At 43.7% G+C, this 27,969-nt stretch overlaps 1 protein-coding gene across 20 annotated transcripts in view; it reads right to left on the bottom strand.

Annotated features, from left to right (window-relative positions):
- herc2 (HECT and RLD domain containing E3 ubiquitin protein ligase 2) overlaps window positions 1-27,969 on the bottom strand; it is a 75,840-nt gene that overhangs the window by 34,652 nt on the left and 13,219 nt on the right. For 6 of the 20 annotated variants that reach the window (XM_084067859.1, XM_084067878.1, XM_084067874.1 and 3 more), the window contains exons 8-45: window positions 27,620-27,724; window positions 27,057-27,228; window positions 26,487-26,659; window positions 26,089-26,110; window positions 25,521-25,709; window positions 24,997-25,148; window positions 24,247-24,404; window positions 23,151-23,264; window positions 22,749-23,000; window positions 21,560-21,753; window positions 20,834-21,034; window positions 20,415-20,643; window positions 19,972-20,096; window positions 19,478-19,656; window positions 19,191-19,375; window positions 18,894-19,049; window positions 18,526-18,711; window positions 17,003-17,179; window positions 15,730-15,833; window positions 15,488-15,638; window positions 14,866-15,071; window positions 14,542-14,674; window positions 13,786-13,913; window positions 13,002-13,197; window positions 12,497-12,630; window positions 11,928-12,104; window positions 11,319-11,455; window positions 10,781-10,932; window positions 10,405-10,596; window positions 9,308-9,495; window positions 8,033-8,225; window positions 6,330-6,512; window positions 5,141-5,325; window positions 3,788-3,935; window positions 3,246-3,442; window positions 2,176-2,406; window positions 1,419-1,557; window positions 793-939 (exon numbers count right to left, since the gene is read on the bottom strand). In XM_084067859.1, coding sequence (XP_083923985.1) covers window positions 793-939; window positions 1,419-1,557; window positions 2,176-2,406; window positions 3,246-3,442; window positions 3,788-3,935; window positions 5,141-5,325; window positions 6,330-6,512; window positions 8,033-8,225; window positions 9,308-9,495; window positions 10,405-10,596; window positions 10,781-10,932; window positions 11,319-11,455; window positions 11,928-12,104; window positions 12,497-12,630; window positions 13,002-13,197; window positions 13,786-13,913; window positions 14,542-14,674; window positions 14,866-15,071; window positions 15,488-15,638; window positions 15,730-15,833; window positions 17,003-17,179; window positions 18,526-18,711; window positions 18,894-19,049; window positions 19,191-19,375; window positions 19,478-19,656; window positions 19,972-20,096; window positions 20,415-20,643; window positions 20,834-21,034; window positions 21,560-21,753; window positions 22,749-23,000; window positions 23,151-23,264; window positions 24,247-24,404; window positions 24,997-25,148; window positions 25,521-25,709; window positions 26,089-26,110; window positions 26,487-26,659; window positions 27,057-27,228; window positions 27,620-27,724 — 6,290 coding nt within the window. Of the gene's footprint in view, window positions 1-792; window positions 940-1,418; window positions 1,558-2,175; window positions 2,407-3,245; window positions 3,443-3,787; window positions 3,936-5,140; window positions 5,326-6,329; window positions 6,513-8,032; window positions 8,226-9,307; window positions 9,496-10,404; window positions 10,597-10,780; window positions 10,933-11,318; window positions 11,456-11,927; window positions 12,105-12,496; window positions 12,631-13,001; window positions 13,198-13,785; window positions 13,914-14,541; window positions 14,675-14,865; window positions 15,072-15,487; window positions 15,639-15,729; window positions 15,834-17,002; window positions 17,180-18,525; window positions 18,712-18,893; window positions 19,050-19,190; window positions 19,376-19,477; window positions 19,657-19,971; window positions 20,097-20,414; window positions 20,644-20,833; window positions 21,035-21,559; window positions 21,754-22,748; window positions 23,001-23,150; window positions 23,265-24,246; window positions 24,405-24,996; window positions 25,149-25,520; window positions 25,710-26,088; window positions 26,111-26,485; window positions 26,660-27,056; window positions 27,229-27,619; window positions 27,725-27,969 lie in introns of all 20 variants that reach the window. The other 14 variants (XM_084067862.1, XM_084067863.1, XM_084067868.1 and 11 more) reach the window with 6 other exon arrangements.

Below are 27,969 nucleotides of genomic sequence, written 5' to 3'. Positions count from 1 at the left end.
AAAGGGTAAACAACCTTGTGTGCGTGTGTGCGTGTGCATGCGTGTGTGTGTGTGTGTGTGTGCGCGTGCATATTCACTCCCATGGCAGCCGCTATGCTCCATCAATATGAACCTGCTCCGGGAACGCATGTACAGCTTGTTGCGAGAAGCGGTCGTGCCTTTACAACCCAAGTCGATCAGCGTTGTTACAGTGGAGAGAAATTATGTTGAATTGTGGAGGCGAGGGGCAGAATAATTCGTCCCGTCTGTCTAAAATCCCTTGGAACTTTTCTACAACTTGTGTGGCAATTAATATTGTTAGGGCACTGCTAAACGGTATAGGAGGAGGAATACAGCAGAAAGACAGTTAGACCCATAGACTGTTAGACACCACCCACTGTACACAGTGCTGGAATGGAACTCCACTGTTTGTTTTTATCCCCCTTTGATATGCTTTGACAAATTTTTGGCGACAGTCACAGTGGACAAAGTGTGTGCTATCTCTTTCCATCAACTAATTGCCACCTGGTTGTGTTTGTAGTCAGAGAGAGAGGGATTATAGAGGTTTGTGCCTCTATATAAATAAAACAATATCACAAGCACCTTGAATTTCTGACTATTCACACACGATATACTGTAGGTGTCTTTGTGGTGATGTTCGGCTAGTTCGGAAATCTTGGAGGTGCAAGAACTGCAGAAACAAACTTGGGCAAGGAAATGCACTTGTTGGTTTTCGCCGCAATTAAGCCATTTTGTTATTACCTTGCCGAACTTTGTTTGCGCAAGAAGTATGCTACAGGATGATGCTCTTACCACTGGGGTTGGGTCCTGTGTCCTGAACGGCCGGCTGGGACAGGATCTGTCTGAGTTTGTCCTGGTGAGAAAGCAGGGCCCGTGCTGCCTTGAGAATGTACAGCCTGAGCTGCTGGCAGCGTAGCAAAAGGATGTCCACCTGGTCTGCTGAACACACACACAGACAAATTGGAAAAAATTATAGCAGTGGTTCTCAAACTTTTTAATTTCGAGTACCCCCATAACCGTTACAGACGGAACCCCCTTTAGTTTTTCTTTTTTTTTAAGGAATCCTGAGGTTCCCTGGACCCCACTTTGAGAGCCATTGCAGCCTATGGGTCAGACTACAGTTTCCCAAGAACTAAAGTGGATTAGAAGTGCATTAGAGCGCATACAACTGCCCAGGGACACTGATGAGACACAGATTTAATAAATCAAGGTTTTGCTCAATGCTTTGTATATTAACATTATTAACAACATAAAAAAAGTTTGACTCTCAGCTCGCCCAGTCTACATGTCCCTGAGCAAGCCCCCTGTGCACTCGTCTGAGCCATCTGAGCAGCTACTGTACCTATCTGCTGTGTGAAGCAGTAACGGTAATTTGCCCTCCCCGGGGACCAGAAAATACTCCCTTTCCTTTCCAGTACCTGTGAGAGCTCGGCTAAGGGACTTCTTCATGCGTTGTTTCTCAAGCTTGCTGCCTGCTAGGTTGACCAGCTGGGCCCACACTGCCAGCATGGGCTCCGTGAAGGGCAGGTTTTGCACACTGAAGGACACGACAGGCAGCTAAATGGAAAACAAACACATGTCATGGCATCAGCAATGAGGTCCAAATGTGGTACATAACAGGCTCATTTGTGACTCACGTAAAGGTACGTATGATGAGCAGAGAAGCAGGGCTCTGCAATAAATCCAGTTTACCAATATGATAGATGTCTTTTAATGAAAATTATCAATATTGGAATACTGAAAATTGGTTCAATGCATCTTTCAAAGACAGAAGGTTCCCTCTCTCTGTTGCTTCTCTCAAACCTGTGTTATTGAAAAGATTGTCTGCAGTAAATAAATACTTATAGTATTAAACATGAGGTTCCATTGATCAGTTGCGTAATTAACCACCTGAACCCTTGCGTCCCTATTTGGGGCATAGTCATTTTTGTCATTTGGCGAAAATAGCAGATTGCGTGAGCAGAAGCTCACAACATGTTGTAGCGTGACGTGTTGTAAGCTTGTACATCTGCTATTTTTGGTGAAGAGATTTGGTGTAGATGGAAAAAAGGAAGGGGCAAAGTACAGATCCCTGGTGAAACTTTAGAGAAATAGCACAGAGGCCTATTGAATACTACTGATAGATAGATGTTGTGATATAGCTTGTTGCCCCGCTCTACATAAACACCTGCGTACCGGTTTGAGTTGGCTAAGCAGGCACACTCGGCAGGTCCGCATCTCGTGAAACTGGACGGTGATGCGTCCTTTTGGCGTGATACGCGTGACCGTTCCCTCTCCGTACTCCTCGTGAACCACCTGACCTCCCAGCCGGAGTCGTCCATCGATCCCCCCGATCACAGCCAGCACGGCCATCAGACTGCCCACCCTGGGACCCTCGGACTCTGGGAAATAGTCCTCCAGGAAACACTGTGAAAAGAGGAGCAGGGGGGTCTTATGTTAATAGAACTCACCTGAACCAGGGTCTGTATCCATTACACTGAACCCTTATACTGCTCCAAAGAATAAGAGAACACTTGGTTCCCTTCATTTTTTTCAACTTTTTTATTTTTTTAAATAAATCAGTGCTGATAAAAAGTGATGATGATAATATAAGGACATATTCAAGTATCTGACAATGTATAAAGTCACCATACCAACTTTGATGAGGCAGTATTGTATTTCCTGAAAAGTTAGTATTTTGGATATAGCTGGTTTCTGCCCGACAGCAGAGATATACACAGTTGAACATTGCTCGCTAAAACTTCAAAAAATTAATTATTAATTAAGGGAACAAAGTGCTACCTTCATTTTTTTGGAGCAGTATATATCCCACCCTTAAGGCCTCACCCACCATTTTGTCAAATGATATTATTATTTGAGCAGAAAAGTGATGCAAAACTATTTAAATGAGGCTGTCAGTTTGTCTGAATGTTACTCTTATCAGCTGTTGTCCACCAGAGGGTGCTGAAGTAGCTCAACTATGCAGAGTGTCAGTTTACTGTGTTCCTTTAGTATAATATACTACAAATTGTCAAAATTGTGTTAGCTACATCTTCTGTATGAAAGTTAATATAGAAATGACATGTGTCATTACAACCATTATTTATGGCTATAATACATGATTATAAGCATTATTTTCAGCTACACTACTTTTATTACTCTTACTAGAGGTTACAAATACTTCCTACTTCCTGACTTAAAGCACAGTTTTTCAAGATACAGTTTCAGATGACATTTAGAGGTTTCAGTTGTATGTCAATGCTTACAGCCTCAGACTGGCGTCCCGTCATGACGTCAGTGATGGAGCTGAGCTGAGTGTTGATGTAGTCGTTGATCAGGCCGTTCCACTGGACCAGAGAGTGAAGGGTGCGCAGGACGGCCACTATCTCCTCAGCCAGCGTGCTGCTGTGAGTGGCTGTGAGAGAGGCCTGTGGGCGGGACTTCCTCCGTCGCAGGGAACCCTCTGTGGCAGGCGGAGAGCAGAGATTTGACAGATGTAGATGTATAGATTCCACAAATATGTGTGTGTGTGCGTGCATGTGTGTCTTTCCCATATCCCAAGAACCATTTAACCAATCCCCTTCACATTTGGCTTATGTATTGCTGATGCTGAATGCTGAAGCCCCAAAGAAGTGGAGTGTTGAGTGTGAAGTCGGTAGGATCAATCGTTTTCCAGAACAGTGCATCACAATTACATTCAAATCAGTGCTATCAGCCCCATTCTACTAAATTAGTATAGGGTTTAAATGGTTAATCTCTCCTTCATTGTATTATTCTATAACAAAAGTGGGCTGATGTGTGAGTGTACCTCTGAGCAGTGGTAGGTCAGAGGAACAGGTGCTCAGCAGGCTGCCCAGGAAGCCAAACAGCTTCTCCACCAGGAACTTCATGTCCTGAGAGCGCTCCATCTTGTCCCAGGACGGCAGCACCGCCTGCAGGAGCCGCAGCGCCAGGATCTGCCGAACACACGTTGGACTAAATCAGGGATGCCAGCGGCACAAATCCTCCGTGTTCAACTGTTCATTTAACTCTGATAGAGTACAAATGGAACCAAATGGACTTGCTTCTACATGTGCACTCTCAGACTTACAGACCCTTTGGTTCCAGTTGTATAATCTCAGTGTTACAGACCCACCCGTAAGGGTCCATTTGGTTCCAGTTGTATAATCTCAGAGTTACAGACCTGTAAGGGTCCATTTGGCTCCATGTGTACCCCTCACAGTCATTAGCAGAGGACTTTACCGTACAGCAGAAAGGATCTTCATCTTAATATGCATTTAATTGTGCTATGAAATAATTTGAGATATGAGTTTTTCTCCTGTTTTTGTGTGAGCTCAAAGAAAGTGTTCCCATATCTCAAACAACAGCTGTGAACTACTGTAGTAAATATATATAATTAAATATGACAGGATCCACTATTTTGTTTCTATGGTTATCAGCTACACTATGGCTTTATGCAAAGCATTTTTTGTTTAATAAACCCTCAACAACACTATCACAGCTAGTAAACACTAGATGGCTCAGCCTTGCATAAAATGAGTCAGGATCAACTCACATAACAGATGTCATCTCTATAGCACGTACTGTAAAGCATGCATAACATATAGCAACATCCACAATCAATCGTGATGATGTTTCAAGATGTACATTCAAAATCCCATGTTGTTGGATTGCATGTACAGTTAGTTCTGACTTCAGTGAATACCCATTACCAAGTATGGATTTCTGTAAGACCATGTGTAGGTGTGCACTTCATTTACTGTCCTTAGGGAGGACAAAAGGCCCATGTGGACAATCTGAAATGTAAACTTGGACATTCTCCCTCTATAACACAGCCTTCCTGTTCCTCTGTGGTGAGACACTGACTGGCTGCTTCACTGTCTTCTCATACATACAGTATGTCATATTAAACAAATGGTTAATTAACATTAATACGTTTTATATTTGATATTTTCAGACTGTATAAGTAGGCAATTCATCACAAAAAAGTTGATGTTAAAAGTAATGCTGATAAAAGACGCAAATTTGATAAAACAATATAATTAAAAAAAACGAAGAAAAATCGGTTTGAACTGACCATGATCATTTTTCACAAACTTTAACGATTTATGAATCACAAACTATCAGGGATTTTTTCAGACACGTGTTCTTTTAAAGCCACCTGTCTTTGCAGCGTGATGGCGTTGAAGGACTGGTGTCCCTCCACGATGCGGATGAGGAGGCCGATCCATGCGGAGGTGCTGAGGGTGCTGCACATCTGCGGCATCAGGGCGATGCTGCGGATGAACCCCAGCGTGCACCAGCTCCTGTGCTGCTCCCGAGACACCAGCCTGTGGGACGGACAGCCTGAAGACAAGGAGACGGGACACGTTATGGTCCATCGTACGACAGTATCGCACGCCGGAAATAGCCAACCTACAAGCTCACAACACGTTGTATCCGCCGCGCAGTGAGCTTGTAGGTCGGCTGTTTCCTTGTTCTGGCCTCATTTGGAGGGAAACGGTGTACTGTACACATACACACAGGGCTGCAATAGTATGTGGTGTACTATCATATATCATACATTTTGGTGACCATAACCACTTTCAACCTGGCACCCCTACTTAGGGCAAGTCATTATAGGTGAAAATTGTAAAGAAATTGTCAAAACCTCTTAAAGTAGTGAAAATAGCTAAAAGCAAAACCCTGCCAAAGAAAATCCTTTAAATAAAAGAAAATAAATGGTGTTCCCGCAATCATTTTGACTAATGTCTGTGCTTGCAATAATAATTTACCCCAATTTGTATTGCCCTTATACTCCCCCCCCCCTCCCCCACATTCCACATGAAAAAGTTGGGTAATCAATTACTAATCATAATATGTGTTTTAGTCATATGGTTTGAGCTGATAGCTGAATGGGTAGAGAGGCCATCTGGGAATCAGAAGGTCCACAGTTCGCTCCCTGGTCAACCCAGTCGATGTGTCAAAGTGTCCTGAGCAGGACACCAAATCCCTAAACCCCTAATTGCTCCCACCTATTAAAAGTGGCCACGGAGCGCCTGCTGGCCTAGCGGTCCAGGCGCATACCACATATGCTGCTAATCCAGCTTGACAGTGTGCCGCGGGTTCGACTCCCAATCCTGACGACCTTTGCTGTGTGTCACCCCCCCATCTCTCTCCCCATTTCCTGTCAGCCTACTTTCCTGTTAGCAGAAAAAGCCCCAAAAAATATCTTTAAAAAAAATTCAAGTGGCCACTACACCTAATAGTAAGGATCTGTAAATGCAGATCATGCAGAGGACAGATTTCACGTACTGTATGAGCAAAATACAGTGACAAATAATAGCCCAAAGGAGTGGTCAATGTGTTACCCGACTTGTCGTTGGCTCCGCTTTCTACCAGCACTCTGAGCAGCCCACAGAGGGTGCGAGTGGCGTCTGTCTGTAACACCTCTGCATAGATGCCAGAGGACAGCGACAGAGTCTTCAGCAGGTTGACTGTACTGGTCAGCATCATGGCTGTGGGGTGGTTACTCTTCTCCACTGGTTCCCCTTCTGGAAAGCAGAAACAAAACTAATCAGCACTCATTCTGCCTAGATCTGATTAATAATGGGACTATGGCTGATTTATATTTTGTTGTGTGCTGGTGTCATACACCGAAAATAGCCGTTCTTCAAGCTCGAGTTGTGAGCTTGTAGACGGGCTATTATTTGTTTTAATCTTCATATTACTGGTCCATTATAAGATGGTACAATTTCTGTCTACTTGCAATGCATCTCAGAAGTGGGACAAAAAACAGTGGAGTACAGCTTGTAAAGAGGCTCAATCCCAGACTGGGAATACACGCCTAAAACCTCTTCAATACAATTGGCTTATGAGAGTGTATATCACACCTGTGAAGCTTAATACGTTTAATAACGATATTCCGGACTTATGCACCAGATGCGGTGAAGATAGAGGCACATTGTTCCACTGTTTATGGTCATGCCCAAGATTGATGGACTTTTGGAGGGAGATTGGGCAGGAAATACAAAGGATACTTTTAATTAACATTGTACCAGAACCTAAGTTCTTTCTACTAGGCCTCTATCCAGATGGACACAGATTTAGGCGCAAAGAGATCATAGATATTTGTCTTTTACAAGCCAAAAGAGTAATTGCATTGACCTGGAAGAGGCCGGATAGACCAAGCATTGCACAGTGGTTCAGGGAATTGTCTTTATGCCTACCCCTAGAAAAAAATCACATATATACTTAAGGACAAACAAGAGATGTTTCAGGAGGTGTGAGGTCGTTTTATACAGTATATGGAAAACAATAATCTGCCACATTTAATGGAAGAATCTGGAGAGGAGTAGTGCTGATGCCAATGTATGTTTTTCTTTTGTTTTTGTTTTTTCATTGATTGTCTTGTATGTATTATTGTAATTGTATTTTTTGTTTTCTGTTGTTTTTGTAATATAATGTTGAAATTTTTTGGGAAAAGAAAGGAAAAATAAATAAACATATTGTTGAAAAAAAAGAAGTGGGACAAAAGCGTCCTTCAATGACATCACCAGTGGTAATTTCACTTTCTTTTTTTATTGATACAAGTACAATGGCTTCTATTTCAGTGTGCTAACTTTCCAGGAAGAAAGCCTGTAGTGTGTGACTTATATCTCATTAAAAGGCCTCTCTTCCTGCCACATACTACGATATTGTCATGTCCAGGGGGTGTACTTGTACAGTACTGTACATCAAACTGCCTCATGCTACAGAGCCAGGAGATAAGCTACTGACCTATGGGCCACATGGCTCGGGAAGGTTTGGTTCCCAAGGCTACTTACTTACTTACTTAAAGGCATTTCTAAGAGTCCTGGTAGGCAGGCATGGTATTTACAGAATTAAGACAGAATAAAAACAGATTATTGTACTGACTGTAGCGTAGACCATACAACATTTATACTGCTCTGAAATTCACTGAATATTACACTTGCACTGTAGGTGCAAGAAAGTGACAAAGGGGATAAATCGAGGGCAGATGTTGGTGTGTTACACAAATCAAGTTATTATTTTAATGTGGCAGTGTGCTGACCTGTGTCGTCCTCTGTGTCAGAATCCTCTGTGGCGGGCTGGGTGGCGGGCGGTGGCTCTGCCAGTTTGAGGTCATACTTGCCCTCCTTGCCCATCCGGTAGGAGTTGGTGCTACTGGTGTCCCACTGGACTCTGATCCATCCGTCCTCGCCCAGCTCTCCGATGACCCGACCCAGCCCAGGCGCCGGCCCGTCCTGTAACCAGAGCACACAAAGTCGTGTCAATTATGTTGTCGAAAACTATGGCGACAAAATGTTCAGTTGTGTTGTGGACTTTTGTTACTCTTTATCGTTGTCGTTCTTGGCCCATTAATCCAGTGAAACACTGGTCTGTTAAACAAATGCTAATGTATATTATTGTCTCCGCCAGGCCTGATTGGCTAAGATTGGCTTCCAAAGTTTGCAGGAGTGCTCCGTTTTGAACGAAATGCCTCAAATCATAAACACAGAGTGCGATTTCCTTGAAATTTTGCAGGCATTCCCCTAGGCAGAGAAAGGCATTTATTTTATTTTATTTTAACTTTGTTTATTGGGGTTTTCACAGCAGGATTCAGCATTAAATGCATATGATCAGGTGCATAAAAAAGCTACCTTAGTGCAACCAATAAAAATACAAAAGATCAATAATCATATTGAATTGAGAAAGGCATTTTTTTAAATCAGCTTCAATGTGGCGCTATAACAGGCTTGCGTACCTATATAACTGCACCAATCTGTGTAAAACTTTGTATGCACACTCTAGACGCCAAGGAAAAACCTTTGCGCGGCATTTTTCACATACCTTTTATACCGCCACCAGGAGGCCGATTTATGTAAAACACAGTTTTTCATATTACTCCTTCATATTTTATCAAAATTTCACGCAAATTGGTACACATGATCTATATCTATATTCCATCCTGATTGGCTAAGATTGACATCTAAAGTTTACAGGAGTGGCCCGTTTTGAACAAAAGGCTGCAAATCATGAACGCACCGTCCGATTGCGGTGAAACTTTGCACACACATTCGCACTACGTTGAATGTTTTTTTTATTTTACTCTAACAAATGTTGTCCAAACATCACGCAAATCAGTACACATTATCTCTATAGTCAAGTGATCAAGACAGATCTGTCCGATTTTTCATATTCCATCCTGATTGGCGAATTCCAAACATTGCTGGCCTACAATAACCTCCCTGACCTGGCAGAGACCTATGCTCCGAGGAACACTTTTTCTAGTTTACTACAAGCTCACTAATACTATTCATCAAAGGTTCATTTTAATCCTACAGACCTGATCTCCCCATTTCCAATCCAGTCCTCTCATGACTCTGGTGCCGATCTTCATCATGGCGGCCAGCTCTGGGCCAGAGGCAGGCAGTGGGGCTGGAGCTGCCTCCTTCCTGGACTCCTCCAGGACGGTGGCTGAGCCTCCATGTGCACAGAGACTCAGGTCCTCCTCACTGCTGTCTGTGCTGGGACCTGAGAACAAAACAAAACAATGGCATGTGATCCTCCTCTGGTCCTTCACAGTCAATGATAACATACAACAACATGAAGACAAGAAGACGGGTTGAGTTCTTTTTTACAAATAATTTAATAAAAAAAAATGTTCTTGGAAAATTCCACAAGAGGGCGCTCTAACACAACTTGAGGGAATGATCCCTCGACTCTGATAGAAGGAATGGACGGATGTGACGTCATCCCAAAAAACGTCCCTTCCGTCCACCCCTATATTAGGATTTGTAGAAGAACACTTCTAGCTCGGATTATTTTTTTTGTGTGACAATGAGCCATTTTCAACGGGCGATAGCAACAAAATGGCCGATCACGGTAAAAAAAAAATTGTTCCGGTGGATAAACGAGACCTCCCCCACCCCCAAGACACTTTTTGTTTACATCCGCGTGCACGTCGTGGCTTCTGCGGCTCTCCAAACATCGTCAAAACATGGTAAAAAACACTGGCACCACCGGATGAAGCGGATGCATAATACCTGGCAGTGAATGTGTTAAGCTCTGCCAGTCTATATCTTTCAATAGCCCGTAGCCATTGTGAAATCAACATCAGAATGTTCAGTTCTCAAGCTCAACAACCTGGAAAGGCTGGTCTCTGCATAATTGTATGTACGCAACAACTAACTGATTATTAGTCAACAACTTCCAATGACTATTAGTCAGCTAAGAACTTCTTTAGTCAAGGATATCCCTAGGATTTAATGTAATGCTGCACGAATGTGATGTCGAGTGTCTTGTTCGTAGTCTTGCGTTAAATGTTAAATGTCTTCTTGTTGGACTGCCACAATACAAGATGTTGAAGAAAAAGTGTATCTACTGCCAAGTATACTTGGCAGTAAAGTGACTGTGATGTCTCTATAAGTGGAGCATGCTCACCGATGAGCCTGAGTATGCTCTGTGTGAGGGCCAGCATGCCGGAGTTGAGCAGCAGACTGAGGCTGTTGGCTCCGTGCTTCAGGGACAGCATGTGGATCATGGACAGGAGGAAGCGGGCTTGTGGAATGGTGCCGAGACTCGGGCCTGCCGGGTTCTCGTTGGTGATGGTCTGCAGGGGAACGGGTTGCACGCCTGGTGCACGGGAAAAAATTCATAGTACGTACTTGGGTTACCTTCTGATCGTGCAGCTACGGATATATGATAACCAACTATGTAAATGATATGATAACCAACTATGATTACCAGCTATGTATATGTGACCAGTTTATTTGAGGTGTCATATGAACTATGGTGTCTACAGAGGCGGGCTCCTCACCCAGCTCTTTAAACTTGACGCTGGCCTCCAGCAGGATGTTGCGGACGTTCTGGATGGCCCACGAGTACAGCTTGCCGAAGGTCACCTCCAGCAGCATGCGGTTGAACGGGGGGATCAGATCCACGTCCTTAAGGCAGTCTGACAGAGGCTCGCTGGCAGCCACAGACGAAACATTAGAACAGCTCAGTAAATGAATCCATCGCCATAGGCTTAACCGACATGAGCTGCTTTCATTATGTCATTAACAGCTCTTTAGTTGGTCGAGCAGACATGCGTTTAGAGAATTGAGTTACCAAAGCTTTTGTTGAGAATGTATGCTACAGCTGGGCTATGATTTGGCCATACCCACTTTTACACTGACGTTCGTACTTTGGGCAAATTGACCAAAGTTTCAATATTTGCAAAAATAGCCGTTCCACAAGCTTATAGATCAGCTATTTTCACCATTTGTCGTACAACAACGTATATACTGTAAGGTTTGGGTAATTAGGGTGCTTAGACAAATAGTATGATGTAAAGTGAAAGCCTGTAGACATACCCAATGTTGGTCCCTTCTGGTATGACCCGCTGCCAGCCACACAGCATGGCGTACTGCACCGATGGCAGCAGGAAGCTCTTGGAGGCCAGCTTCAGCATGGTGTCGATACCCTCCAGCCGAACCTCCGCCCTCTCCAGCTGTGGGGCGAGGAGAGGCAGTCATGTTTAACAACTCTGTTTGGGTTCCTTCACTTCATTTAGACATGCAACCTCTAAGAATCTCCTCTCTGCCCTCCCGCCCTTTCATTTCTTTTCTTTTTTCTTTCTTTCCTGGAAAATAACTAAATGATGGATCTTGCACGAAAAATAATTTCACCCACTGATTTACACCTGTAAACCTGCGATGTGACCAAAAAAATGATTTTTATTCTGACAGATTTAGAGTAAGGCTTCAAGTAATTTTGGTAGTTTATTTGCTGCATTTAGTTTTAATGAGTTTTTTTTTTTCATCATATTTTGCTAGTGTGCATATGTGCAAAATGATATATGCAAATTTCCTCTATGTGTATCTTCTTTGGTTGCTGTATTGACCCAATATCTCCTTGTGGAATAAATAAAGTTATATCTTCTATGTTTCAAATGAAGTGTTTTTTCGATTTTAGAATCTCACCTGTTTCAGGAGACACTTCCTCATCTTCTCCACATCAAGAGGTTCTTCTTTCAGCGCAAAGTCCACTATGATGGCCATGAGGCTGGTCTGAGAGAAGATGCCCTGAACACTGTGCTTCAGCCACCTGTACTTCTGAACACTGTTCACCGTGTTCAGGAGAGGATGCCACTTGTCCTGCTATGAAAACATCAATACAACAATGTTAGGTTTCACAAAAACTGCAACCGTTACATTGCTCTAGGTAAGAAATTGTATGCAAGAATAATTTGCCTGAAACAGGACTGGAAAAAGACTGGATAAATCTTAATTGTACGTAAATCCCTATGTGATGACACCCTATGCAAGGAGTAATTTATCACCTTCACTGACGGACAGGTGTCAAGAATCTGTTCATTAGTAACACAGCCTAAAGACCAATCACACCTTCAGCAATGCCTGAAGACCAGTCATTCATACTTTCTGTGTGTGCCATTTGCATGCCATTAAAAATAATAAGACACACGAGAAATGAGTTCGACAGATAATGCAAGCAAATAAAAAGACCCAGGAGAGAGAAAGGGAATGAGCACCTTGGGTGTTTTGCTAGTGGGTGATTTCCTGTCACCAGACGTGGGGTTAACGGGGACGTTCAGCTCCTCTTCGTTGGTCCCTTCATTCTCCAGCTTTGTCTCCTCTAAGTCAGCAGACTCTGACTTTTTAGGCACTGAAGTTAAAGGAAATCCAACACATAATGTCAACACACAACAACGTAATTGTATTGGATATTGAGATTTGGCCCATGATAATGTAACAATGTGGTCCATCTCTACTGGCAATATCCCTTTAGTTACCACTCAAACCCTATATACTTAGTTGACCAGAGTCCCCCATGACACTACAGTAGGTGCCCTCCTGTTTACGCTCTAAATATCTTTGCCGAAAATAGTTAATCTACAAGCTCACATTGTAGAACAGCATTTTTTTCCACATGTGCGCATCAGAATAGGGGTGCTAATGTAGGTTTCAAGTGGTTAATAATATAAGATACAACTTGACCTCTGGGCGGGAGGGGGGGGGTTCATTGGGTATGGGTACCTCTTTTTTTCCTGCGGTCCCTGATGAGTTTCCGCGTGATTCTCTTCCAGCGGGGCTGAGAACTCAGCAGCTTCAACTTTGACACGATGGACAGGTCGTTGCTCACGGCCGGTCGTAGCTCGTTGAACAGGAAGCGCAGTCGCTCAATGACCGGGGCACACACCTCCTTATAGGAACGACCCTGCTCCTGGTGGGTCTGAGGATCCAAGCACATCATACATCACTTTAAGTTTAAGTCACAGTACAACGCCAAAATGTGCAAAATACATTTTGTAAGAGAATAATTCATTTCAATGCACCTCGAACTAGGATTTGGTCATAAAATTACGCATTGAAGTGATAGTTAATTTGGTAGCAACTTGGGCCTTTTTTAGCCCCAAAAAAATATTAAAAGGAAAGACTGTCCCACCAAGTATGAACATTGATGTAGCTTTGCTTAAGTAAACACTGTGTCGTGCAAAATTTAGTTTTCTTATGAAGCAACAAGTCCTTAAAAGCCATGCTACTCCTTGTATAACAAATCAGTTACACAGAATCTGGCTCCCACACGTCATTAAAGATTCAGAGGAGCACTCGTATTACAGCGTTATCATCCTCAGACGTTGGACAGCTCTCAAGCCTGATCTATACTTAGTCGTACTATGGTGTCCCGTGTCGAAAAAAGCCAATCTACAAGCTCACAACATGTAATGATGGGACACGTTGTGAGCTTGTAGATCTGCTATTTTGGGCACGGGACACACACGGCACAAGTAGTATAAATCAGGTTTCACACACGCCGTACCTTGATTAAAGAGCACTTGGCCTGGTACACCATGCGGCACACGTCAATCACAGATTTGGGGAGGGACCTCTGCTTCCCCTGGTCCACAACCAAGGCACACTGATTGACAAGTGAGAGTGCAACATGACCTGTGACAGGAACAGATAGATAGCATGTTGTTTAGACAGATGCTAGGTTCATTGTTTACCTGGTATCCTAGTTACTTGAGGCACTACACTGTTCTCTTTGCATTATATTTATGTGATTAATTACTTTTTAAGTTTATTGTAAGTCACTCTGGATAAGAGCGTCTGCTAAATGCCTAAATTGTAACAGTTCTGTCAGTGAACCAGAAAGCATGCACTTGATGCCTGCTATATAGCTTAACAAGGCATTGGACATTTGCACATGTGGTGGTTAAATATGTACATGGAAAGGTTTGTTATAGTTTTTTCCAAGAAGAGAACATTTTGGTTGATAGACAACAAGATAGAGCAAAGCAGTTGTGTCTTTATATGCAGGGTAATTTATTTATTTTGGGCCATCCCATGAATTCCACCATAGCCCAAATTGTAATAAATGGCATTTATAAAATTGCCGTTCTGAAACGTTGATGTCCTCACAGATATAGTAATGTGTGTGTGTGTGTGTGTGTGTGTGTGTGTGTGTGTGTGTGTGTGTGTGTGTGTGTGTGTGTGTGTGTGTGTGTGTGTGTGTGTGTGTGTGTGTGTGTGTGTGTGTGTGTGTGTGTGTGTGTGTGTGGGGATGCTAGTTTACCCAGATCTTGGTGTTTTAGCAGGCAGCAGAGCAGCAGGCGCCCAACCTCCTCTACGGGATGCTCCGGTGGGAAGGTGATGGGGGTGATGAGATGATACTGCTTACAACAACGCTCGATTTGGCATAGAAAGTCCTACAATGATGTCACAGACAATACACACAAAAAAGCAATGTGTAAAATGCTTGCTTGCTTGTCCTCCTGACTGTAACCCTAAAGTGAAGGCAAGGGGTGTCCCGCCCTCTGCTCACAGTAAAATGTATGGAAGAGATAACCTTTTCATAATCGGTTAAATCAATGAGTTCCATTAACAGCCACATACATACCTTCACAGTGTGGTCCTGAGTGTTGTTGTCTGCGATGGCCTGGAGGAAGGGCTGAGCGTGGTCGCTGAGGGTTATCCTGCGGAAGTACAGCTTGGTCTTGTCTGGGTTGGTGGAGCTGCAGTGGTCCTCATCCTTCTCCTCGTTGTAGTTGTAGTGAATCTGACTGGTCTGAAGGCCCCCAGAGAATATGGACGACTGGAGCCACTCTGGGGGAGGCAGGGGGAGCACAAAACAGGTTAGATCAGGGCAAAACCAGTCTCAAGTTTTGAACAAGGTGAGTGAGTGAGTGAGTGAGTGAGATTGTGGTGAGGAGAATCTGAATAATTGCCACAGGTATCAACATCTTTCTCTTTATTGAAATAATTGACTTTGGGGTGAAAGATTTAAAATTACTTTTTCTTTTCCTACAGTTTTTTTGTGCAATACTGTTGCACGATGAAGTATAAAAAAATATGGGGCTTAAGCAGTTAATCAGACTAATTGATTTCATTGATTATAAAATTAAATTTAAAAAAATGATTTTTCATGTGGCGAATTGGCGATTTTTTGATTTATCGCAAATAATCAATAGTAAAACAATCCCAAATAAGTCAATATTGCCAAAGACTCTAAGTGAACTCACTGGCACATTCTATCTCCATGGCGGACAGGGGGGTGCTCATAGTCAGGTAGGAGGCATGCAGACCCAGCAGCAGTCCCAGGTTCCTCTCCGTGTCAATGAGCGGCGAGGACAGACTGCTGAGGTCTGGGGTTGTCACTGTCTCCTGGTTGGGCTAGAGATGACATGGCAGTTAAAAAGACGATAAACAGCTTTGGGAAAACTTGTTAAACATTTGGAACAAATCCAAGGCAGGCAGCCCATACCTCCATATATTGGCCAACGCAGAAGGCCTGCATGGATTCCCTGGTGTCCTCGAACTGCAAGGCAGCTTCCAGTGCCACCACAGGGTCCTCTGTTGCAAACTGGGCTGTAAAACAAACATACTCTGTTCCAGTGTTGATTTTGACAGCAAATTTTGATTTAGTTTTAGTCATAGTCTTTAGAATTAAATTTCATTCCGTTTTAGTCATATTTTAGTCATCTGAAATGTTTTACTGTTAGTCTAGTTTTAGTCAAATAAATATCATAAGATTATAGTCGGCTAAAATGTATTTTGGCGGTGCCATAATGCCGTCGTAATGGCTTATTTTACACTTGGTTGCATGCTGAAAATAGCAGATCTACAAGCTCACAACGCGTCGTAGCGCGACGCGTTGTGAGCTTGTAGATCTGCTATTTTCAGAGTGCATCACCCGAGCGCAACCAAACATAAAATGACTTGTCTTTTAGTTCTACTGGATCTCTTCTTCACTAGTCACTCCTTAACATTTTAGTTTTTATTTGTTGACGAAATTGTCAATATATTTAGTCTTAGTCATCATAGCTTAGTTTTTATTTAGTTTTCGTCAGTGAAAAAAGGTAGTCAACAAACATTTTTCGTCATAGTTTTAGTCGACAAAATCAACACTGCTCTGTTCATGAATCATGGTTTTTAAACTTTTATCATCAATGTATTAGTTGAGTCTCTTCATCTGTGCACATGTATGTATGCACGGTATGTATGCAAGTATGCATGTCACTGTCTGCAAACCTGGGCTGAATCACACTTACACGGTGATGAGCCACACAACTCAACTATGCACACATCTAGGTTTCCTTTTTGTCGCAGGTGCGACTACTTAAATGCGGAAGTCAAAAGAAACTTATCCTAGGACTTTAATGTCTTTACACAGCGGGACCACGACAAATCAATCAACAAAAATGCATCTGCGAATATTTAGTATCAAACTATTCATATAGTTGATGTCTCATTCATACAGTTTGATGCTTTTATTAGTGGTGAAAAATCAACCTTGCTCTGAATAAAAATCGTGTCGCTGTATTGCTGCGTAACGTTGACACAAACAACCGTTCAAAAATATATCTTTGGACAAATTATCAAAACAACGCCCCCGGTGTGTTACTGTAGGCCCTTTAATCCCAAAAATATTTGTATCGTAATCAAATTTAATTTATCAAATCAGATCAAATGTGAACTTGAACCATATGATATGATTTAAAACGGTTATCACAACCAGTGAGGCCTTCAAGTCCTACCCAAGATGCTGTTCCCAGCGAGGGACTGGGACTGGGCCTGGAAGTCTTTGATGTCGTAGACCTTGCCATCGATGACAGTCCAGAAGCCGCCATCCTTGTTGTGGTTCTCCAGGTCGGCCTTGCGGATGAGGGACACCTCCTCGTTGTTCTTGGAACTCTGACCCGTGAAGAATGAGCCTGGACCAGGTAGGGCAGATGAAGGTTACACTCAAATCCTAGTCACACTGCATCTGGTCTATACTCCATGAACCACGACTGTGTTCTATCATAATAACTCCCCCTCTGTAGACGAATGAGCAATATAGTCCAGTTCTCCAGAATTATAGACCTATTTTAATGAACGACATAAAAAAAAATCAACATTGAGAAATCTGATATTATTCTCGTCCCATATTTCTTTTTTTTTTTTTTTTTTCAAATATTTTTATTGTGAAGCACAAGTTATAGTTGTACATTTTAGCTTCCTTTTTTTTTTTAAACAAAAACAAACAGACATAAACACAAAACAGACAGGTAACATGAAAAAAATAAAATAAAAAATAACTTAAGCAAAAAACAAAGGGACCCTCCCGCCTCCCCTCCCCCTCCCCAGAAGTGCTGCCCCAGATTACGTGCGACACGGGTCATCCACAAGGATTAGCCTTTCAACCGTTAAGAAAGGAGACTAAAGGCTTCCAAATCTTTTCAAAATCTTTCAGTTTATCTTTGAGTATATATCTGATTCTTTCTAAATGTAAGGACTCTGTCATCTCGTTCAGCCAGAGTTTGATTGTGGGGGTCTCTTTCTTCTTCCAAAATAAAAGTATAAATTTTTTTGCAGCAATAAGGCCATATGAAAGAAGGCGTTGTTGAGGTAGTTGTAGTTTCTCGTCCCATATTTCAATAGTGTGATGGAAAACAATTAACTAACCATTGAACTGTGTTAATTAAGTCTGATTTCAGTAAAGAAATAAATAAAAACATACACAAACATTATTGAATTGTGTCATTAAAGGGACTATACCATGTATATTCACAGCTTCAGGTATATGTCATTCATAAACAGACATTTCTTCATTAATTCATAATTAATTAATACATTCATAATTTAGTCCCCACTCCTTTGGGGTATTTTTGTCACTGTACATTTGCTCGTATTTGAAATTTGTCATCTACATTTATCCATCCTAGTTATTAGGAGCAGTGGACTCCAATGGCTTTATTTTCAAATTTTGCATTTGTTTACATTTTCTCCAAAGTCATTAAAATGTTACTGAACTTGCCTGTCAATGTTGGCTAAGTGTCACTGAGTGGTTATTAAATAATGGGCATTTCAGTATACTTGGTAAATGGTACATTAGTTTCAGTATACATTTACCAGTATACTTTGAAAAATGGTCAGCAGTAAGCATACCGTTGGTATGGTCCTTTAATATAGTAGTTTCAAGAAAACCTGACAACATGGAGACATATTGAAAATGAAATAGTGTGACAACACTTTCAAGTCGTATCGCTCAGCTCTAGGCCAGAGTTAGGAGTTTTACCCATAATGCCGGGCCACGCCAAGTCCTCGTTGTCGTCCCTCTCGTGTCCTGGGGACAGGTGATTGTAGCGGTCCAGGTGTTCAAGGAGACCAGCCAGGAGAGGGATGGAGCCCGTCTCCTGCATGAGGCCTGCATCGATGGTGAGGAGCAGGACGATGGACACCACCAGCTCAGGCAGGAGGACACCTAGATGACAAGAACCAGTCATGGTTTGTAGAGCAGTGGTTCTCAAACATTTAAATTTAAATTTAAACGATCCCCAGTTTGGTGTGCATGATTAGGCCAGGGACCCCCACAACTCTGAGAGTGTGCAAATGGAACCAAATCCATTTGGGTCCATATTGTAAAGAAATATTGTAGGGAATTACCAGTCAGATCTCCCTCAATAACGCGAGACACTTCGGCAAAGTGGCGATGGCCGGTGAAGGCGATACTCGTAGCTACAGGGAGGATGTCTCCAATGTGAGTACACAGCAGGGCGATGTACTTCTTCAACAGGGAGCCCACGCCCAGGAGCTCTGGGTCTGTACCAAGAAGGATGGAAGGATAAACAACACATGGAGGCATAGACATTCCTGCAGGTGGAACCCGATTCTGTGATAACTAGCTAATGCTGAGTCGATGTCCAGGAGAGTAAATTGGATTGACACCAGTGTGACACTTACTGTATCCGTTGGTGTTCTCTGTGCCGTTGACACCCAGGTACAGCTTGCTGACTAGTAGCCTCTGGAATCGTAGCAGCAGGTCCAGAGATGCAGAGCGCTCCTTGCTGACCTGCTCTGCGTCTAAACAGTTGGAGATGCGGCGAGCGACATCTTTCAGCCTTGCGATTGTCTGGGAGGCGATGTTCCTGCGGATGACGTCAACTCTTGTTAAAATCACTAGAAGCTAATCGCAGCACTGGCGGGTTATGAACATAACCATATCGTCCCAGTCAAAGATTTGGGTGTACCTCAGTAGTTGCTGCACCAGCTGCACCAGCGGCAGGCTCTGCTTGCCGGCAGACTCATAGATCCCTGTGTTGATGAGGTCTTTGTCCAGCATGGCGCGGCAGCGGTGCATTGTGGATGCATTGGCCTCCTGCTCATCTATCTCCTTCTCCTTCTGTGCCTCCTTTTTGGCCTCAATGTCCTGGTGTGAAGAAGATGATTTAATCGCATGAACCCTAGGGTCCCTATTCTGGACACATTCTGGAAACATTTGACCAAAATAGCAGATCTACAAGTTCACAGTGCAGTTACAGTTATACCTAGTTTCTTTATATCGTCAGAATACACAGAATCACTTAGGGGTGACATGATTTCAGTGAGGGTCATGCTGGTGTCGTGCTGTGCCACAGGGCTGTGGTTTATTAACATGATGAAATATAAGAGTCAGTGTATATGAATAAATCATGTGTAGAAGAGCCTGGGTGCAGGGCTGTGACTCATGCATCAATGCACTAACCTGGATCTCAGCGGTGATGGCTGCGTTCAGTGCAGACTCCAGCCCTCCATCTGCCATCAGGCTGCTGACTAACAGGTCGATCATGAATCGGCGCCCCGGGCTCACGCTCATCTCGTTTCCAGATGCTGAGGAAGACCAATATTTAGTGGCTGCTTCGTCGCCAAGTTGTTAATGTTTGAATTCATAATAATTACATCTGTTTCTTTGTTTTTTCATTAAATACAGAGTTTTCCTTCGAATCTATAAAGAATATGAACTAGTAAAATGTCCAATTATTTCTGCAGAATATAATTCACAGCATTTTTGTCCCCAGTACATTTTGAACAACAAGAGATCGCCTACTTTCAGCTAAGACATTTGGTGTAGATGGAAAAAAAGAGCGGGCCACGCAGAACCCAGTCAATGAAGTACAGTATATAGGTTTTAAGTGGTTAAGTGTTCACCTGCATTAGGTAGGAGTGAGGATAGAGCTCTGGCTCTCTCCTCAGCAGTGGGCAGCAGCACAGACCAGCCGCTCTGGAGGACGGCCTGGGCGGCCGTTTGCACCGAGTTGAGAACCCCAGCATTGCTGGCGAGCATCACCACAGTCTGCTTCAAGTTGTTGAGCAGCCCGCTACCCAGGCCCAAGCCCAGCTCCTCTGGGTCCACCTGGTTACTGATGGCCGCGTGGAGCTGAAAGACCAGACAAACCATATCTCACAATGTTCTCATGAGGGAACTATTTGAACTTAAAGCACTTTTACACAGTCTGATGCAATTTTTATTGTATTGATCAGTTTTTAATGCATCAGAAAAAAACACTCGTTCCCAATTTTAATCGGACTAAAAATAAATTTGGCGGTAGAACCATAGCTCTGTCTACCTGTAGTCGGAGCAGGTTGAGCGTGGCCACGACCATGCACTCCTTCTCCTGTGGAGGGGGCCAGTCAGAGCTGCCGTCCATGCCCTCGCTGACCTGTCGTAGGAGCAGATCCAGCTGCTCAAAGGTCATAGGGCACACATCCACCACGAAGGGCACCCTTTGCCCAACGGACCACTCAGAGCAGGAGGACCAGGCGAAGCTCTGCAAAAACAACATGGGGGGCCGGGGGTAGGGGGTTGTGTTAAAAGCATTTCTGTGTACCACAGATGGCCTGCTGGAGCAGGGGTTTTCAACTGGAGGTCCATGTGGTCCCTGACTAGCTCTGGTCTAGAGTGTTAGCGAGTTCTCACTAAAGCTCTGCTAGGAACAGTGTTATTCCCATAGACTGTAAAATACTCACCAAAATAAAGGCTGTTGAAAGCCTATTCTCTGCCATGGGAAGCCTTTCAGAGTACCAACTTTTGTGTAAAATTCACTTTTTGGCCAGAAAATAAAATATGCCCACCAGACAGAGAAACTTTGATTCACTCAAGTGCGCCACCTACAGATCTGGTCAATAGCATTTTCTAATATTATCTAAGTTTTTTTAATTGATTTTATTTTGGTCTAGTTAAAGTGTGTGTTGTGTGTGAGTATTTTTTTATTATATATATTATATATATTATTTTTTGTGCATCATAGATGGCGTGCTGGAGAATTGGCAACTGTAGCCACGTGTGTGTTTACCTGTCCCGGGCCGCAGGAGATGCCCACAATGTGTTTGGAGTTGAGGCCCGGCAGTGCTTTGGGCTGCTTCTTGTTGGAGAACAGCGTATCAAAGTGCTGTAGTTTGTCGTTGCTGCCCCAGCTGTGCACCTCCCCGTCGTCAGTGAGAGCCAGGCAGTGCGTCGAACCCACAGCGATGTCTACCACCTTCTTCCCTGCCGTGGGAGAGAAAAAGTTACATTTCAAGCTCAACTTTGCTGTCATGTCATTATAATACAATGAATGACTATTGTGCTCTGGCTCTTCTCTGCCTTAACCACATGAATCCTAGCAACCCTATTATCAGTCAAACATTTGGCGAAAATAGCAGATGCAAGCTACTGTGTACACAGAATGTGTACCAAATGCTCTCTTCTCTTATGTATACATTGTACATACAGGATAACATTACACATTATACACCAACAATGTGTGGTACATATGGGCGCGTCAGCTGTTCAGCAACCTGACAGCCTGTTGAAAGAAACTGTTACTGAGACGGGTGGTGTGTGAGTTGATGCTCCGGTAGTGTTTTTTTTTTAGATTGAACAGAACAAAACATAATCTAGTGTCTGTAATGATTGTTTGAGCTTTCCTTTCGCAGCGAGTGATGTAAATGTTATGAAATTGTGGTAGTTCTCTGCCAGTGATTTCTGTTGTTGCCTTTACAGGCCTTTGTAGCAGTCTGTGGCCCTGAGCACAGAGCAGACAGGTCGCTAAACCACAGGCAAAGGGTTAATATTCTAGATCTGGGCAATATAGTATATAGATATCATATCAATAACATGATATGAGACTAGATATCATCTGGGATTTTGGATAACGTAAATTGTTACCCTTTTTTCTCTCCCCAATTTAGTTGTCATGCCAATTAATTCATCCTCACACATTTCTGCGCTACCACTGCTGTTGTAGTCTATTGGCTTACCTGTCAGTGAGGAGCCCCAATTAGAGTTCTCTACGGGCCTAGAAATTAAAACCCGAACCGAGTGAGGTGAAGCCCGAGCCCTAACCAACCCAACCAATTAGCATACTTTTGGCCTGAACCCAGCCAGAACCCGAGGAGGAAAAAAAAGATGGCTGTGCAATTGATGTCAGCAGTGGCTCAAATAAATAGAGGAGAGAGACACACACACAGACTACAGAGGTTTCTTCGTAATAAACGACTCACCCTGCAAGCTGTCGAGCAACTTTGGATAGCGGACGTGCTCGTCGGTGCCGTGACCCAGTCGCTGGTTGTCCCCTTTGCCCCAGGTGTACACCTGGCCGTCCTTGGCGAGCGCCACCGAGAACTGACTGCCGCAGCACACCTTCACGATGTCCAGGTCCTGCAGCTTCTCCACCAGCTTGGGCGTCTTGCAGCCATCGCTGCCCCCGCGGCCCAGCTTGCCGTAGTCGCCGTCACCCCACGACCAGACCTGACCTGCAGTCCCACAGAGAGAAGACGACGTTTGAAAGACAACAAAAACCTTATTAAGACTTTGCAATCTGAGCCATAGACCAGTGGTTCCCCAGTTTGAAAACCTCTGTCCTAGACGGACTCCAGTCGGTACGTCCGTTTTCTCCTACTCACCGTTTTCCGTCACGGCGAGAGTTTGTGCATCGCCGCTGCCACACGCCACATCCAGCACCTTCAGTCCCTTCAGTGCTGTCACCAGCATGGGCGTGGTCTGGTCCTCACTGGAGCCTGTGAAGACAATCAAGGACAAATTCCCTGTCAGCATCCCGGTTGTGGACTCATTCGGGATACACTGGTTATATTTGGGCTGCTGTAGCTCAGTGGGTAGAGAGGCAGTCTGGGAATCGGAAGGTCCGAGGTTCGACCCCCGGCTCGCCCAGTCTACATGTTGAACTGTCCCTGAGCAAGACACTTAACCCCTAACAACTCCCCCCGGGTGCTCATCAAAGCCATGTGAGCAGCCATCAGCAGGGTGAAGTTGTAAAAGCAATTTCGCCTCCCCCAGGAACCAGAAAATGTATCACTTTCGACCTGGTGTCCCTATTTTGGCACAGGCGAAATATTTCAAGGGTTTTCAAAAATGTAAAAGAAAATAGCAGATCTATAAGTTTGTGATGCGATGCCTTGTGAACTTGTAGATAGGCTACTTTCACTACTTTTGTTTGACATTCTTGTATGAGGAAGTAGGGCATTAAGTCATTCAGTGCCAAGTATAAATAAAAAATAAAAAATTGCCAATAGTGCCAGCAATTTTTCTTTTTTCTTACCTTTTCAAGTATTCACAGAATATTTATCTCCAGTCCGATCGATCCCCGATCGTTGCTAAAAGTTTTTAATTTCGACCGCCTGTTCTTTAGGTGAACATAGTATGTCTCGTCAAAAATGCAGAGAAAAACATAAGAGGCGAGATACAGTACTTTTCTCAAATACATTAATCAGGAAGTGAATGGTGGTGGAGATCTTGCGATCATGTGATCTGTTAGCTCTATGTTTGACTGAGACTGAAATGGTGGCTCATAGGTTGGGGAACAATGCCATCTAGTGTAAACACTGCATACACTGTTTGGACGTGTAAGACGTCAATGGCACTCTGGGCTCTGGAAAAATTGGACATTTTACACGTCAATGGCGCTGAATGAGTTATTAATGTGCGAAAAAACATACAAAGTTGAAATAAGTTGATAAGAGGTTTATGCCCGGCAGAGCTCACCGTGGCCCAGGCGGCCGTAGTTCCCTCTGCCCCAGGTGTAGAGCTCCCCGTCGGCTGTGATGGCAGCGCTGTAGGTGCTGCCGCAGGCGATGTGCACTACCTGCTTCCCCGCCTGCTTCCCGTTGAAGGCTGTGATCATGGCAGGCTCCTCCAGATACCTGGGATTGGAAATCAATGGTCATGGACTTCTTCAAACTGTTGTTGTGTCATAAGTACATCCACACAGAATGTGGAAATTACACAGCGATAAAGCAACGCAAAATGTATTAGTAGAATAAAGGCATCAACCTGTATGAAAGAGGCATGAACTAACTACAGTAAATGAAATGAATAGTTTTGTTGCGAAATACTCGCTGATGATTTTCGTATTGTTTATTCTTCACACCCCTGGCAGGTATAGAATGTTAAAAGGGTTGGGTGAAAATCCAAAACGGGACTGAACAGTTGGGCAATTAAAGGGGCACAAAACCCTTGGCTGATTTTGAAATTTGATTTCCGGTTCAGGTTTAAAGCTACAGCAGATTTAAAACATGGCAGACATCACAGTGTACTATAAGGTCAGTTTTCACTCTGCTGTAGTTTTTGAAAACAAACTACTACAAAATCAGCCTAGGGTTTCACCCCCTTAAAATGGCACCTGTAAGGCTATACGCATTTCAAGTATCTTGTCTTTTATTGAAGAATATGCATGTGTTGAGAATCAGCATCAGTATCATCAGGTGCTTCTCTTTCTATTGACTAGTTTCTTACGTGGTGTCCCCATGTCCAAGGCGGCCACCGTCTCCACAACCCCAGGAAAACACCTCCCCATTGGCTGACAGGGCCAGGTAGTGCTGGCCATCTGGGTGAGCTGCCAGCTTCATGATCTTTCTGGAGCTCAGAGCGTGGACTAGCATGGGAGACTGCAACAAAACAGTGCCGTGATCAGCAACACACCACATACAGTATACTGATATATCGGTTTGGCTGATATACCGGCCATTATGTGACTTTTCTTTTTTATGACAATGTTATCGGCAATTATGCAGCCGATGTGTCCTTAAACTTGATAAAAAAAGTTAAAAAGAAATAGCAGATCTAGAAGCTCACAACAAGTCGCGACGTGTTACGAACTTGTAGATAAGCTATTTTAGATTTGTTTTGCTAGAGCCCGGTCGGGCTAATATAGAGCCAACCAAAATGGAAAAACAGAACAGATTTACTTTCAAAGGTGCTTATAAGCTTTGCTTGTGGCCCAAGCAGGCATGATAAATAAACTTCTTAAGAATTCGTACCAGTGTGGTGCTCTTGTAGTTCTGGGTGTAAACGGCACCGCTGCTGGACAAGATCAGAAAGCCCTTCTCTGAGCAGACGATCTGATTGACTCCCAGGCTGGACAGGCCCTTGCACTGGATAGGGCCGTTGACGTTGGCATAGAGCTTCCAACCCAGTAGACCCCAGGCTATGACCTCCTGCAGGGTTCCCTACAATGCAAGCAGATGGACACAGACAGAGTGTCTTAATGCAGCAGGGTTCTCAAAATGGGGTCCGGGGACCCCCAGGGTTCATTGAGGGCGTTCCAGGGGGTCCCCAGCAAAATGAGGAATAATTTAACCACTTTAACCCTATTCTATGCTTCGGCCAGAAAAGGTGCTCTTCTAAAAGCGGCCTCTATATGCAGTAGCCTTTTGGTCATTTCTCATAGTTTTAATGTAAAAAGGCACTGTGTACACTACCTAATACAACAGACTTACATAGCACTTTTCAAGGTACTCAAGTAAAGAAAATAAAAGAAAATATGACAAAATATGACTAAAAATGTTGGACAACCTTAAGAATAGAAAGAGATTTATTTTTATTTACCTGTATACTTCCGTGATCCTCCAATAAAGCACAAAGACAGAAAAAGTCATTAGTATCAATAAGGCTCCTATTTAACAACCCTATTTGTACAGTCTACAGAAATGTGAATTGTATTGTATCCATAAAGTACATCAACTTGTGACAGGCCACCACCAGCTTTGCCAAATAAAGCTAAAACATACTCCTCTGAGAGAAACCCTTTTGGGTGTAAATTTGATCAAAGAGGGAACATGGAAGTGAGGGAACAGCTTACTGAGGACCATGCAGGAACCAATCAAAAATAAAACCAATATGTCGTAGATTGGCTATTTTCAGCCTGCGCGCCACAGCGCCACTAAGTACAAATTAAGCATAAGCCTCGATCAAAGAGGTCCAGGGGTATTTTGTGTGTTGGCACCTTGTGCGAGGTCGGGGAGCTGCACTGCGGAGGGCTACATGGAGCCGCCAGGCGGTCCAGGTGAGCCATGATCACCACAGCCGTCTGCCGGAGGTCGATGGCCAGCTCGTTGTCCTGGGGCAGGGTCAGGTAGCGCAGGAAACTCTCGTTGGGAGTCAGGGGGGCTGTGAGGATCTGGGGGCGGCCAACAACAACACGTGTCTATGGAGAGGCTCACGTGTTTGATCCTCTCCAGAGACTAAAACAACAACTAATTCAAGTGCTTTTAGAGGACATTCCAAACCTCATTATCACAATTTATGTTATTAACGTACCATAAGTGACCCAATTAAATTACTTAAAATGAAATTACTTTAACATTTCATCTAAATCAAAGAGTCATTTAGACAAAAAACTAAGCTGATGCACTTTAAACTGAAAAAAGCACTCGGGTGGCGCAGTGTTAAAGTGCCTTCCCACAACCGTGGAGGTTGTGGGTTCAAATCCACCGTGGTGCATCCAGCTTTGTCTAGCATCTAACCCTGGTTAATAACAGGAAGACATGTTGAAGTACAGGCGAGTGAAGGTTCACCTCGATCTCCTCCTCGGGGGCCGGCTCCTCCTTGCTGCTGTGGATGTTGTGAAAGCGCTGCAGGAGGGGCAGCAGGGGAGCACTGGTTCCCTGGGTGGACCGCTCGTTGTCCATCTCTCTTGTCCCACTGTCCCACAGCCGCAGAAGGAGCAGGACAGCTGACAGGATCTGACTGAAATTAGAAGACAACCAAATTGAGTGAATAGAGTTAGTCCAGTTTTTCCAAAATAATGGGTCGGAGGTCTTGGGACCCATTTGTGGGTCACCCTCTATTATTAGAGGTCGCCGACTCACAAGTAAATATTCCTATATTTTCTTTTACAAAATACATTATTTCAAAAGATTTTATTCTTCAGAAAAAAAAGAAGAAAAAAAAGTTCAAAGAAAATTTAAAAATAATCTATTTAAATCAGCTATTTTCACAATTTTCTTTAATTGGGCAAAATTTATAATGTGAGTTTGGGTGGCAGGGAGACAACAAAATAATCTTTTGGGTCTCAGCTGAAAAGGTTTGGGACCCTGAGTTATACTATTCTATTCTAACAAGCGAGTGAGACGCGTACCTGAGTGTGCCTCTCTGAACGGCCAGCTCCAGCAGAATGGCCAGGGCCAGGTGCTGGTCCTGCAGGGGAATGTTGCCTTTGACACTGGCACTTCCATGCACATCACTGGACCCAGAAGAGACAAAACACAGCAAATGAAACATTAGGCTGTACCTACACAGTACAATCCTGTGTTAATTTAACTCTGAGAGTGTACAAATAATTAAACCTTGGTGCAGTGGTGGCCTAAAGGTTAGAGGAGCGCATTTGTAACCGAAAGGGTTCCCTGTTCGATCCCCTGGACGGGCAGAAAAGTGAATGGCCACCCCCAACTGCTCCAGTGGAGCTGCTCAGTGGCCAAGCGCATAAGA

This window comes from Gymnoscopelus microlampas (genome assembly GCF_963454915.1).
Source record: "Gymnoscopelus microlampas genome assembly, chromosome: 9".
Lineage (NCBI taxonomy): Eukaryota > Metazoa > Chordata > Actinopteri > Myctophiformes > Myctophidae > Gymnoscopelus > Gymnoscopelus microlampas.
The sequence above is the reverse complement of the archived record's forward strand: the minus strand, read 5'-3'. Positions and strand labels throughout refer to the sequence as shown.